Genomic DNA, 14555 nt, shown 5'->3' on the forward strand with positions numbered 1-14555 from the left:
GAAAGTTCCATAGCGGTCCGCAGGAGCACGATTTTAAAATAAAAAGCTGATTCGCGCTATTTGCCACGAACATGCCCGGCCCAGCGACGATTTTTCGAAAGTAATCTTGTTTTCCATGTACAAATTTATGCGCGGTCCTGTTGACAGCTTGCGACTTCTGTCTAATTTTAGAAAATAGAGTAGAAAATGATGCCTTCGTGTCTTCACGAATATCTATCGTTTTCCCACTACGTCCGGTAATCACTGGTTTCAGATGATGCAATAGATCAGATAACCCGTGTCTTATGCGGTCCTTTACCATTTCGTAAATGTCCTTTCTAGTATAAACTAGGAGAAGGAGCCTGAAACAAAGAAACATGTTTCAATTTTCTATACAAGGTATACTGTTGCAATTAGTATATCACATTTTGTGAAATCTATATTTGATTTTAAAACGAGAAAATCTTCGATTCTTGCTTTATTCTTTTATATAGAGGGTGTTTAACATTATTTTACAATTGAACCTGTGTACAAGGTTATGATTTAGTTAATAATTTTCTCAAAAGGAAAATGTCAGTAGATACCAGCAATTATATATCTGTGCATTATTTTCGTTATAATTTCAACGCAGTTTCTGTCAACTGTGGCTGCGGAACGGTCAAAAGTCATTCTGTTAGTTCAAATCCTAATACGTGCGGCATATACTGGCATATGTTACTTTTGGATCTAATTAATAAATTGGTTGGGTTCCATATCTCCAGAATACTATGAAATAACTAGAGTCCAAAATAATTTTCGGACGAAAACAAAAAGTAAAAGTTTCACTGCAATTCAGTTGAAAAGGCTCGTTTTTATATTCCTCTGGGGCGGGTCCTCGGGGGTGGAGAGACGACTAACAAGAAAAATGGCCTCGAATTTTTATTCCGAAAGAAGCGTGTCGGTGAAAGTTTTGCTGTCACGCGAAATTTGATAAGGCGAACGGAAACAAAGGGAGGACAATATTTTAGGGATCATCAAGGTTTCATTAAATTTTTAACGTCGTAGTAAATTTTGCGGATATTTTTAATTTGTTGCGCAACATAGCAATTGATTGAGTGGCGTACAATTAAGATTTTTATTAATATATACGACGTACAAGCTGTGCTATATATAACATATGCACATGAAGTACTGCTAACTTTTGGCACACGAAAACACTAAACAGTGTTGACATAACACACAGAATATCGATATAAATTCAACATTTCCCCTTTTTGTTTGTTTCGCATCATTATTTAAGATTAACTTAGGTATTACACTACAGTTTCATTTTTCTTAGCCCATTATTTTCTTTTAGACATAACAAATTTCTTAACTCTTTAAATCTGTTTGTGTCAAGTACTTTTGTGAACTCGTCTGCTTGCTGTTCCCTCGTTGCGATCTACGAGGTGTGTTCAAAAAGTTTGAGCAAAAACTATTTATTTATTTATCAAACTTAAAGTTGTACCTGTCACAGTAATTCCCCCAGACTTCCTCCAACTTTTTTTCCAATCATCGAAGCATTCCTGGTGAGCAATTTCTGTTGTGGCCTTGAGGTTTTCCAACAATTTTTTCTTTAACTCCTTAATCCGACCAAACCTCCTTCCATATCCGGTTAATATGGTGGTTGAGGTGTGATTGCGGTTTTGTTTTCCTACAATTCCGGACGTTTTCTTCGTATTGCTTCTCGCAAACGAGGCATAACACAATTACTTTTTATTGAACGTACGAACTTGTGCTAAGATGTCTTGATGTACTACGTCACGATAATGAAGAAATACAGTAATTGATTTGGACGTCATAACCATATACCTATGATTCGTTAGCAGTTATGACCTTTTTGAGTCTATCAAGATCATCATTGACCTCGTTTAATAGCTCTTCTTTCAACACCATTTGTTTCAATGCTTTCATCAATTATATTATATATACATAATATATTCATTATTATATTATATCAATTATAGAACGAAATTCGTCATCTGCGTCTTCTCCGCCATCTTGGAACAGTTTGTAAGACATTTTTTTTTGCTCAAAGTAGATTACATTTTTTACACAAAATGTTATGCAAACTCTTTATACTTAGCTCGCCCAATTACAAAAGTCACACTTTTATAAAACTTCTGGATTCCTCCTGCGTCGGTTTTTGTTGACTCGAACTAGCTAATGTTTCGCTAATCATCCTGTTGGCTTCTTCAGAGCATGACTGAAACTGGCTCTCATTTTACTCTGTACCTGCTTATATATTGTTTAAGGGGGGCGGAGCTACAAGTGGGGCATAAGCACCGTCTCGGATAATTAATTCCCATATTGGTGATAGGTAAAGACCCGAGTCGCGGTTAAGATTGTTGGGTTGCTTATAGATTTCTATAGACTCTCGGATTTTTCGTTGGTAGATGAATTGATTACAGGCAAGAATTTTAGTTTTATCCAATAAAATTTTATGTCCGGTTTCGTGATTGTGTTCGGCAACAGCTGATGAGTTTATTTGTCTTAGTCTTAAGACCCTTCATGTTCTTTGAGACTAGTTTTCTTTGCCTCATATGCATGGAATGCTGTAAACTCCTGGCATCTCAAATGGAATTTTGTCTTTGACAGATCGAAGATGTTGAGAGATTTTTGGACAAGTGGTGAGTCTGGTTTTGTCGTTATATTTCTTTAGAACTTGTGTGATATGTGATCAGTGATGTTTTGAATATAAGGAAGGACAACAGTGGTAAGTGTCGGATTGTTTTAGATTTCATTGCTATTGGAAGGTTGTATTGGCGAATTGTATTTTGTGATGGAACGCTTAATATCTTTTATGTGGAAATTATTAGAGAGAAGAGCAGCTATTTTAATTCTGGGTGCAATGACTCGAACTGAGATGGTTTTACGGCTCTGTAAACAAGAGAGTTGATAACCGATGATTTTTGGGCCGGATGGTGATGTGACAATGCATTAAGGTATCGTGTGCGTAGGTTTTCTGTAAACACAATGACCCAATGTTAGGTCTGATTTTCTTTTGATAAGAATATCTAAGAATGGGAGGTTCTTATTAGTTTCTATTTCAATGGTGAAACGTGTGTTAGGGCGTATAGAGTTTAAATGTCTAAGAAAGTTTACTAGAGATTCCTGACCGTGAGGCCAAATAACAAAACTATCATCGACGTAGCGTTTCCATAATCTTGATTTTAAATGGAAGGTGTAGAGAGCTTTTTTCTCAAAGGCTTAAATATATATTGCTATGACTGGTGATAGTGGAGAACCAATAGCTGTTCCCGACGTTTGTTCAAAAATTTGACCAATATAAGGAAAACATGTTCCACACAAATATATTTCAAATAAGGTGAGAAGGTTTGGTTCCAGATTCTCCAATTTTAATATATCTGAAATGATCGTGAGAGTTTCAGGAACAGGAACTTTAGTAAAGAGGGATGCTATGTCGAAACTAACCATGATATCTTGTTCATCTAATGCAATGCTTTTTATTTGTTCAATGAAGTGAACGGAATTAAGTACGGAAATGTCAGTTTTCCTTGTAAAGAGTTTTAATAAGGAAGCTAGATATTTTGTTAGAGAATATGTTGGAGAACTAATGATGCTGACAATAGGTCGAAGGGGTAATCCTAGTTTGTGAATCTTTAGGAGTCCATAGAGACGAGGAATTTTGGAGTCATGAGGGGTGACAGATTTTTTCACGGAGTCTGATAGAGAAGAAGTCTTAGTGATAGATTTAAGGATGCGTTTCATGGATGACGTAGGATCTTTTTTAAGTCTGTAAGAATATCCGGAATCACTGTAGCATTTTCTTTATCTGCTTTTAGGATTACGATTTCGAGATTAGATTTTAGAGGTATGTTCACAAAGTAAGGTGATTTTTGTAAGTGGGTGGGCTAAGTATATTCAATCTTCGATATTTTTTTGTTATGTTGGTACACGTGTCCCTAACATATGTTCACAGTTTCAGTCAGTTTGCACGTTTATTTTTTTTGTGAGACAGAAGCGTTGGATGTGTTTTGCGTGCTTGGCGATTTTCTGCTGTAAAAAAATTTGGAACAAAGAATTTGCATAAAATTGTATGTAGAAAATGAAATACAGTGCTGCAAAACACTTGAAATGTTGACAACGGCATATGGTGCATCTACTTTGAGCAAAAAAAATAGTTTAAAAGTTTTACAAGCTGTTCCAAGATGGCCGAGAAGACGCCGATCACGAAACTCGCTCTGAACGCCCCAGCATGTCAATAACTCATGAAAGCGTTGAAGAAGTATAGCAAATGGTGTTGAAAAATCGTTTACTTATTACTGAATTACTATTCGAGAAGTGGCTGAAGACGTCGGCATCTCTATTGGAGCGTACCATGAATTTTTTTCCGAAATTTGGGCATGAAACGCATAGCAGCAAAATTGAAGGACCATCGCTCAAGAGCTGCTAAACGATATGAATGACGAATCATGGATATATAGTTAGGACGTCAAAACCAAAGCCCAGTCGTTCCTATGGAAGAAACCAAGACCGAAAAAGGCACGTAAAGTTCGATCAAATGTTGCTTACTGCTTTCTTTGATTATCGTGGCGTAGTATATCAAGAGTTCCTACCACAAATCATGCATTTTACATCATGCATCTGCTCTCTCATCGTTGCTTGTGTCTAACCTTTTGGTCAAAAACAAAATCACAAACGTACCTGAGCCACCCGAGAACTGGAAAAAGTGTAGTATATCTTGGTGTGGGGGAGGGGAGTAACTTTGAAGGGGACAATATTAATTTTAATAAATAAATACTTTTTGATAAAACTCAAAGGTCGGCTTACTTTTTGAGGCCACCTCGAATGCAGACTGCTTTTTTAACAAAAATTGAGACACCCTGTATATTCCATCTAAAAATAGTGTGCCAGGAAAGAATTCCTGAGTCCTTCCAGAAACTATATGGAAAAGTTTGATATTCAGTTCATTTAAAGCAAGTAATTATTAAGATTTCTTCAAAGGTCCAAAATGCCTAAAAATCTAGCAAATTATTTCCTGAAATGATATACAGAGGGTACCATTTTAACTATGCAAGATGTTGCCATGTTTATATATGAGCAGTAATACTGGCATACTCAAAAATATATATCTAGTAGCTATATATGCAGAACAAATTCAAAGTGAATAACACAGAATAGAAAAACTTTTTACCTATTAGTTGTTTTAATCAACGAAGTAAGAATTGAACTCCTACGAAACCTAACAATTCAACTGAACATTTGAAAGTTATTTGTCTTTGCCAATTTTATAATTTCATATTTCTGAAATGATTTCTTTTATCACATCATATTAACATAAAAATGTTAATATTAATAAAATTTAATTTTCAGTTATCTTTGGTTGTTTCCGTTCTTTAATAGGCACGAACGGAGCGAGTGTTTAATGACCGAGTGACTTAAAAAGTTTGTCGAACGTGTTGCATACTATACTTTTTCTACGACCGCTAGTCTTTGGGTACATTTTCGCAAAACAACACGAATACATTCACTGACATGACCGTCAGAATTGACAAACGTCAAAATTCAAAGCGTGGGAAATATCTCCGAAAACATCCGATTGCTACCAATCCTGTGCGGTATAGTTCCGGAAATGTCCGAAGTGGCTCGAACCTGTGGGAAATGAAACTGACGGGGTAAAGTGACGCTTCCCGCACGCTAGTAGAGTAGCTATTTGTATATTATGCAACAAGTGCGGTAAACGACATTTGACTCATGAGTTTATTTGACACGAGCGGAGCGAGTGCTTAATAAACTTAACTTAAATTATAAATGTCACTTTATTTACCGACTAGTCCACTAGATTTTAATTGTAGTTAATAGTACGTAGTATTTAAATTGTCTGATATATTACCCCTTTATTCAAGACTAAAAGGAATAGTTACTACACATACCATAAAACAATTATTTGATAATAATGATGATATAATACGCTAAATTAACATATTGCTAAAGATGACTTTTTTTCTTGCAGACTGAACTCTCTCACAACCTGCAACAGTTGTCCGAACGAGCGAGATCTACTACGGAATTCATTCAGCGACTCAAAGGGATGAGCGATAAAGTTAACGTAAGTTCTTTCATATTTTTTATCAGCTTGGCCGTTAGGTCCGATAAACTGTATTGTCGAGAGAAAGCGAGGAGCTTATTCTTGAACCAGAAGCGCGTAAAAGTGCTTTTGTTGTAAATCAGATAAAACGCCGCGTTGGACCCTATCGGAACTCTTGAAACTGCCAGAATTTAAATATGAAAACTTTGTTCCCAAACGTATTTCTCCGGAAGCCGTCTCAGAGTTTTATTTATCTCAAATCTCAACAAGTACTCAAAGTTCAGCAAAATTGGATTCTTGGCAATAATAAGTTCAATATTTCAGATACACACACGCGCACGGAAGCACCAGAATATTTTTAGGTCAAAAAACTCTTCAAAGTAATCGTCACAGATTATACGCTAACGATAAATGCTCATGACTGTAATAATGCCATTTATCTGCTCGTAGGCATTTTTGGGCCAATAAGTCAAACCCTTCCGGGGTAGCAGTAATGAAATTAAAACACAAAATACAGGAATATATTCTGCTTTATTGCGTACTGTATAATTGCTATTATATAAATAATAAATACATATAATAGAATAGTTAAAATATGTCCTATCACTACCATCTAAGGAATAATTAATAGTTTTAAGTTGCCCCAAGTTAATCTATGGTATTAATTTACACTGTATTTTAATTACATCAATAACCTGGCCGAGAATTCTTGGGGTCATATAAGATTCAAATAGCAGTGGTGGTGGTGAACTAAGGCATATACGAGGTGTGTTGAAAAAGTAAGGTGACTTTTAAGTGTTATCGAAAAGTAATATCCCCAGATATAATACCTCGTATTACCGATTTTTTTATGATCTCTTCAACGAAATAAGTTTTGTCACACTATTTTGCTGCTGATCGTTGGGAGTTTCTCAGCTGAAGTGCTGCGATAACTGGCATTCTCATAAACTATTTCGCTGCCCGGTTTTACAAAAACTCCACCCGTCATGTTCTGACGGTGGTCTAACTTTCACTCAAGCCACAATGTAAAATCGATTTCCTTTTTCCTCTAGATACTGTATGATTATCGGCATACTATATCCATATTTACTTCACATTTTTGATATAAACTGTTGAGATCCGCAAAAAATTCTTCGGTCGAAAAAAATTTGAACCGTTTGCTCCTGCTTTAAACAACGTACTACACAAACCTCTCTCATTTCTACTCTACTACTACTACTTTTAACTTACTCCGAGGTTATCCTTAAAATAGTTAAATTAATTACAGTGATATAATGAATTTCCTGTATTCAGTCGCATTAAGCAATGTTATTCCGTACAATAAGATAATCAGCGGTTCGGACATACCTAATATAATATATAATATTTATATAAAGTTGCTCTCGTTGTAGATTAATAAAAAACGAGCAACAACTTACTTTTTACAAAATTTCTGGATTCCTCCTGCGTCGGTCGCAATTGCTGACGTTTCGCCAATCATCTGTTGGTTTCTTCAGAGCTTGACTGAAACTGACTCGTATTTTACTCTGTACCTGCTTATATATTTTTTGAGGGAAGCGGAGCTAATTGAAGGGCATAAACACTGTCTCGGATAACTGATTCCCAAATTGGTGACCTTAATGCATGGTCACATCACCATCCGGCCCATAAATCTTCGGTTATCAACTCTCTTGTTTACAGAGCAGTAAAACTATCTCAGCTCGAGTCACTGAAAACAGAAACACCTTACCTCTGGTCTTCTCTCTAATAATTTCCACATAAAAGATATTAAACCTTCCATTAAAAAATACACTTCACCACTACCTTCCAAGAGCAATGAGGCCGAAAGCAATCTTACACTTGCAACTGTGGTCCTTCCTGACATTAAAAACATCACTGACCACATATCAAAAGTTCTAAAGAAATATGACATCAAAACCAGATTTAGCACTTGTCCAAAACTCTCTCAACATCTTCGATCCGTCAAAGACAAAATTCCATTTCAGATGCCAGGAGTTTACAGCATTCCCTGCATTTACGGCAAACAATACATTAGAGAGACCGGACGAAAAATATCAACTAGGTTCAAAGAACATGAAAGAGCCGTAAGACTATGACAAATAAACTCATCCGCAATTGCCGAAAACAATCACGAAATCAGACATAAAAATTTTATTCGAGAAAACTAAAATTCTTGCATGTAATCAGTTCTACCAACGCGAAATCCGAGAGTCTATAGAATTTTATAAACAACCTAACAATCTTAACCGCGACTCAGGTCTCTACCTGTCACCAATATGGGAATCAGTCATCCGAGACGGCGTTGATGCCCCTCATTTAGCTCTGCCCCCCTCAAACAATATATAAGCAGGTACAGAGTAAAATACGAGCCAGTTTCAGTCAAGCTCTGAAGAAGCCAACAGGATGATTGGCGCGAAACGTCAGCAATTTCGACTTAGCAAAAACCGACGCAGGAGGAATCCAGAAGTTGTGTAAAAAGTATTACAGCAGCCTGTGGAAGTTTCTTTGAAAAAAAAAAGAGTAACAACTTGGTTTCTTTTGCATTATATTATTAGTAGCCAGAGATAACACAACAGCCAACTTGTATGTTATTATTATTATTGTTATTAGTATTAACATTATATTGTCTATAACCTTAACATCTAGCACAGAATGGATTCTCCTTCTGTTCTTTGCTATTCTGCAACGGGGGCACATTACCGACCAGTTGTTACTCGAAGGTTCGAGAGTTTTATAAACGTAAGGCATGGGCAATAAGAAAGCCTTAGGAATGGATTCCATATTATTCATAGAAAATATGGCAGGTATCAAAGAAATAGAAGAGGGAACATAAGAATTTATCAAATCTCTATAAAGGGATTGAGAGTAGTGATATTTTCTTTTCTGGTGAAGCTACACTTTAACCGGAGGATCGGCGTGAAAGCTGGTATGAATTCTATTTTTGTAAGATCTCATTTTTCTCCATCTTAAGGACCAAGAAATCCATAGATTATTTTTAACAACTCTAAAAAATTCAAAAGTGGGGTTTTAATTCCAATGGGTCCTTCTCTCTAGCTTAGTTGGCCACCTAATCCACAATTTCGTTATTTCTAATACAGAATGTCTATCGCACTTACAACTTTACCAATCTTTGATCACAGACCATAACCCAAAGGATACATTAAACAAACAAAATATTAATTATTTGAGAAGTTTTGATGTGAATTGTTTCTAAGAAAATCTCCTTGGCATCAAATAGTTGAGCAATGACCTAAATACAAAACTTTATTATTGTTCGTTGATTAGCTGATGGTTAAAATGTTGACGAGAGTGGCCCTATTGAACCACGAACTCATAAACCGAGCTTTAGTGCTGAAGAGGTAAATGAATGCTTTTTTGAGTTAAATACCATTTTCTATCGAACATGTTGGCATTTGTCGTTAAAACTTCAACACAAAGCTAAAAAACGCAAAAACAACGGCACAGTTGCATCGAAACAGATATTGCGATTGTGTCGAAAATATTACGACAATGGAGTGATAGGACGTTTCGAATTGGACAGTGACAAAGGGAGTCGGACGTTCGTCAAATCCGATAACGAAACTTCGTAATTAATGGAAAATGGAACGAATGGATAACTTTTCCCCGCATTCAAAAAACTTTTGTAATTATTCAAATAAAAAATGTCTCGTTAGTTTACGTACCGCATATCGAAAGGCTCGCTAGGAACGCGTGAACTTTGGATTTGAGGTATTAAAAAGTTTAAAGGATATTTAGACAGTTTTGTTTAACGACTCCTGGATAAGCATTGCGATCACTTTAAAAATACTTGTCACAGAGTTAAAATATTTATTTATTTATAACAATATCTAAACAGTATTGCTTCTGCATTAATCCTGCGTTGGTCCTGTTCACTTCTTCAAAGCTTAACTGAAACTGACTGATTGTTTCAGTTTATCTACGAAGTTTAGTTGAAATTAAAGTTGTTAAAGGATTTCAATGGATTCTCGAATTTTTAGTTGCTATAAGTGATTGCATGCTAAAATTTTAGTTTATTCTGGTTGCAAGAGCAGCAAATCGACAGAACTGATACTCAATAATCCGGTCGAGAGGAAAAACCAGTTGCTTTAAGTTGAATTTGAAATCGTTTAAAAGTTTCTATGGATTCTCGGATTTTTCGTTGGTCGAAAAATTGATTAGATGCTAGAATTTTAGTTTGGTTAGTTGATGTCCGGATCCATGAGTAGACATATCAGCGGAACTGACTGTCAATAAGTATTTTATGCAAATGGAAAACCATCACGACGTCCATAGGAGATGTGGCCAGCTTTAGGACCACCAGGGATTGTCCACAAGGCGGCATGTTCTCCCCCCTTCCATGGTGGACAACCTACTGGGTATCACATCACTATAGTGGGAGCACATCGATCGCTTTGGACATGCGGGAGTGTTTGTGGCAAAACCTGGGGCATGGGTTCTAAACAGATATACCTGCTATACACGATATTCATTAGGCCTATCATAGCGTATAGTCTGGTGGCACAAGGAACAGCAACCCAGGCGGAAATTGCTATGCTGCAAAGGCAGCGGCTTCATCGACAGCTGTGGAGGGTTGACATTTATGGGGAGCACCAAAGGACCAAACTATCAACCAACGTATTTCAAGAAAGCTCCGCAAGGATACTGGAAAATAAGCAACTTGTGCCACAAGGAATTAATATATTTTCCGACGGCTCATAGCGCCTCTAAGACTGTAAGAACTTGGGAAGGGAAGGGAACAATAACATAAATACCACGACATAGTGGATTAACATGTAAACTTCCTAGCAAGGATGGGAGGGGAGACACCACCATCAAGTCCACAGTTGAGGTGTCCACACGAGAGCTGAATCTGATGGGGGAATAAATAGTGATTTTTTTGGCAACTGCGTATGAGTTCATTTGTCTTAAGGTTTTTCATGTTCGTTTAGCCTAGTTGATATTTTTGTCCTATTTCTCACTGCATTTCTGTAGTGGAAAGCTTAATATATTTAATGCGGAAATTATTTGAGACAGTTTTATGACTTCATAAAAGAAAGTTGATAACCGCTGATTTCTCGACTGGATGGTGATGCGCCAATGCATATTTTCTATTGATAAGAATATCTAAAAATGGAATTCTTGATTACGAGGCCAAATAACGAAAGTATCATCAATCCAGGAGAGAACCCATAACTGTTCATGATATTTGTTGATAAATTTGACCATTACAGGAAAAATAAGTTCCCGATAAACATTTTTCAATTTAGATGAGAAGATTTAATTACAAACTCTGTGAAAATATTTAAAATATCTGGAAAAAAAATGTAATGTTTTTTAATTGCTGAATGAAGTGAAAGGAATTAACTACGAATCTACCAGTTTTTCTTGTAAAGGGTTTTAATATAGGTGCTAACAGTAGGTCGATAGGGTGTTCCTGGGAAGTCAGTAGAAACGAGGAATTTTGGAGGCAAAGCGAGTGACAGATTTTTCATGCATTCTAATAGAAAAAAACCTTTAATAGCTGCCTTAAGGTTCCCATCCATAGATACCACAACAACTTTTTTAAGTTGACTATAGGATCTGTTTGTTAGAATATCTTGAATTGTTTCTTGGTAGTGGGATGACTGACAATCCGTGGCAAATTCGATTCATCAACAATCAACAGTCTTGGATTTGTAATTGAAACTAGTTTAGCGGGCTGATCTGTAAATAGTGATCTGAAAATTCATCAAAAATATAATGATTATCGATAGATTTAGCTTAACTCTTTAAGTCGAATGCTTTAAGAGTTTTTGTTTCACTAATTATTCAAGCGATATTATTCCTACTTCACATAGTCAGTTCAATAATTATACCTTTACGCATAATAAACATGTCATTGGCAGTGGTATCCCATTCAAGTTAGATTAACTCTGGCCTAACCAGCATTTGCATATAATGCTCTATTGTAAACTTTATTTATTCGCACATAGCTTTGATAGCTTGTTCTCGTGTTGTTTTTACAGGATAATGCTTGAGCATTTTTTAATAACTGTAAGCCTATTCTTACTTTATTTCAGGAGAATTGCGAGGAATTCGAGCAGATTGTGACGGCGCAATGCGAAGCTCTGATCTTGGCGATTCAAGCCAGACGCGACCAGCTGATCGAATGTATCAGACAAGACAAGGAACTAAGAGTGAGAGCGCTCAAGGAACAAGTGGTTACGTGTACATCCAGACTCCAGCAAACCACGGCTCTCCTTCAGTTTTGCATCGAAGCGCTAAAGGAGACAGATAGCTCGGCTTTCTTACAGGTGAAAAATAATAATCGTTGTTAAAAAAAAAATAACTCATAAAAAGACAAACGACAAATATTCAAACCCAAAGATAAAGGGAAGCGATATATCCTCCCGCGAACGGAAACAAATAAAACTTTAAACTCGGGTAGTCTCTGTTTGTTGTTGTCGGTGGGGCTCCCTTTGTCGATATCGGGCCTATCTTGCTGGCAGCAATTTGCACGCTGACAAACTGCTAATTACTTTTTAGGTCGGTTCGATGCTGATAAGCCGCGTTGCAAACACGGACAACTCATGGCACAAAGAATGGTCAGCGCCCCGAGTCTCACCCCATTTCGATCTCACCCTGGACGATAAATCTGTACTGAAAGCCATCGAACAGCTCAACTTTATCCAAATGAAACGTAAGCGTAGTTAATATTAGTTACTTACATTCTCACTATTGAACACATATGCTCGTTAGCTCGGCGTTAAAGTCGGCGTTCAACAACTGACGGACCAGAGTTCGATCCTCGGTGGGCGCGAAAACAAAAAAAAGATTAGTCACGTGATTAAAATAAGTCTCTCAATCGGTCTTATTTTCTGGATGACGACTTTATACCAAGTTTAACAGAATAAATAAATGTCATTGGCGGTTAATTTTGAAATATACAGTGAACTGCAAAAATATGGAAGAAATTCATTTAAAAATCAGCTGTGGGATTTCAGGAAAAATGCTCGCACGTGCATCGTAATATTTTTCTTGCTCGTGTCTTGCTGTAAACAGAAAATGTACGGGGTTGGTAAAAAAGACTAAAAACATGAATTTGATTTTGAGATGGACGGGTAAGTAGCTCGTCCCAGTAAAGTTCTTAAACCGTCGCAATTACATTTCTATCAGTAAAAAAAGAGAATACTAAATCTAAATCTAAATGAAATCAAGAGAATCGAAACTTTAATTTTTATTGGATAGGGGCACAATACGAAAACTCATGAGGAAGTTTGTAATTTGCTTTTCGCAAAATGTTCAGAAACACCAGTTACAAGATTCACAGTGAGCAAAATTGGGAGAAAATTTATTGAAACAGAGCATCTAACATATCGTCTAATCCCAGATCATCCAAAAATTCATGTTATCCTTTTTATTAGAAGAATATTATGAATAGAAGATGACATTACGACCGACGAATTGAACGAACATAATCCAGACTGCAGAATACTACGTAACGAAAATCCATTTTTTCACCGTCAGATACTGTTTGATGATGAAGCCAGGGTTTTTTAAATCTCACGGTAAAAAAAACAAATTGAGATAAAATCATTTACAACATCCACTAAAAACAAATATGTTTGGGCCGGGATTTTGGCTAGACTAATGCGTGAATAAGGTCTCCAGATGTTCCTCCACTGTATTTTTTCCTCTAGAAGTATTTAAGATAAAAAGTGTGTAGGTAGAAACCACAAAATGTGTATGATTTAAAATTTAGAACCAGATACGAAATTAGGCAAATTTTTCGACACCCGATACAATTTTCTCCCAATTTTACTCACTAGTGGATCGTATAATGAGTCTTTCTTGATATTTTGTGTTCAATAAATTACAAAGTTGATGAGTTCTCGTTTTTTCCGCATTTGTTTTAGTGACAGAAATGTAATTGTGACGATTTAAGAACTTTACTGGTACTAGCAACTGTCAGAATTAAATTTCAAAATTAAATTAAATTGCTCCTAACAAGTAAGAGATAGCTACATGAAATTTGACGCAGAATTTGAAAATGGATTCGAAAAAATCGTATTCCGTAAAAAAAGAAACTTGATATCAACCTTTTGACCCACTCGGTATATTTTCTGTTGTTCCATATTTTAACAGTTCATTGTACATCTACTTACGAGATGTAATTGATTAGTATAATGGCTAAAAGTTAATAGCAGTACTGCCATCTGAGTTTGTTCTCAGATGTCCTTGAGTTCGTTATCTGAGAGAGAAAGAATTCGGGTTTTTACCCAGCGATGGGTTTCAAATTTAATTCCTTCTGGAATATTAATAATGAAAAACCCAGTACTAATATCTCATATTATTTCATTGATTCAACGCAGAAATGTTGATAACTCTCTTAATTAATTCTTAAACTGAAGTTCCGAACTTCATACTATACTTTTACATACTATACTTTTTCTTTTGGTTTAATTTTTGCAAATCAGCACGTCAACAAACGTCAAAATACACCAATATTGCGAAAATGACTTCAATT

At 36.1% G+C, this 14555-nt stretch overlaps 1 protein-coding gene across 2 annotated transcripts in view; it reads left to right on the top strand.

Moving 5' to 3' along the window:
* LOC132705182 (E3 ubiquitin-protein ligase TRIM9) overlaps positions 1-14555 on the top strand; it is a 279868-nt gene that overhangs the window by 243376 nt on the left and 21937 nt on the right. For both annotated transcript variants that reach the window (XM_060675625.1, XM_060675627.1), the window contains exons 2-4: positions 5975-6070; positions 12109-12342; positions 12575-12728. In XM_060675625.1, the coding sequence (XP_060531608.1) occupies positions 5975-6070; positions 12109-12342; positions 12575-12728 (484 nt within the window). The remainder of the gene's footprint in view (positions 1-5974; positions 6071-12108; positions 12343-12574; positions 12729-14555) is intronic.

The sequence above is a fragment of the Cylas formicarius genome, unplaced genomic scaffold (genome assembly GCF_029955315.1).
Source record: "Cylas formicarius isolate icCylForm1 unplaced genomic scaffold, icCylForm1.1 PGA_scaffold_7__23_contigs__length_41026272, whole genome shotgun sequence".
Classification (NCBI taxonomy): domain Eukaryota; kingdom Metazoa; phylum Arthropoda; class Insecta; order Coleoptera; family Brentidae; genus Cylas; species Cylas formicarius.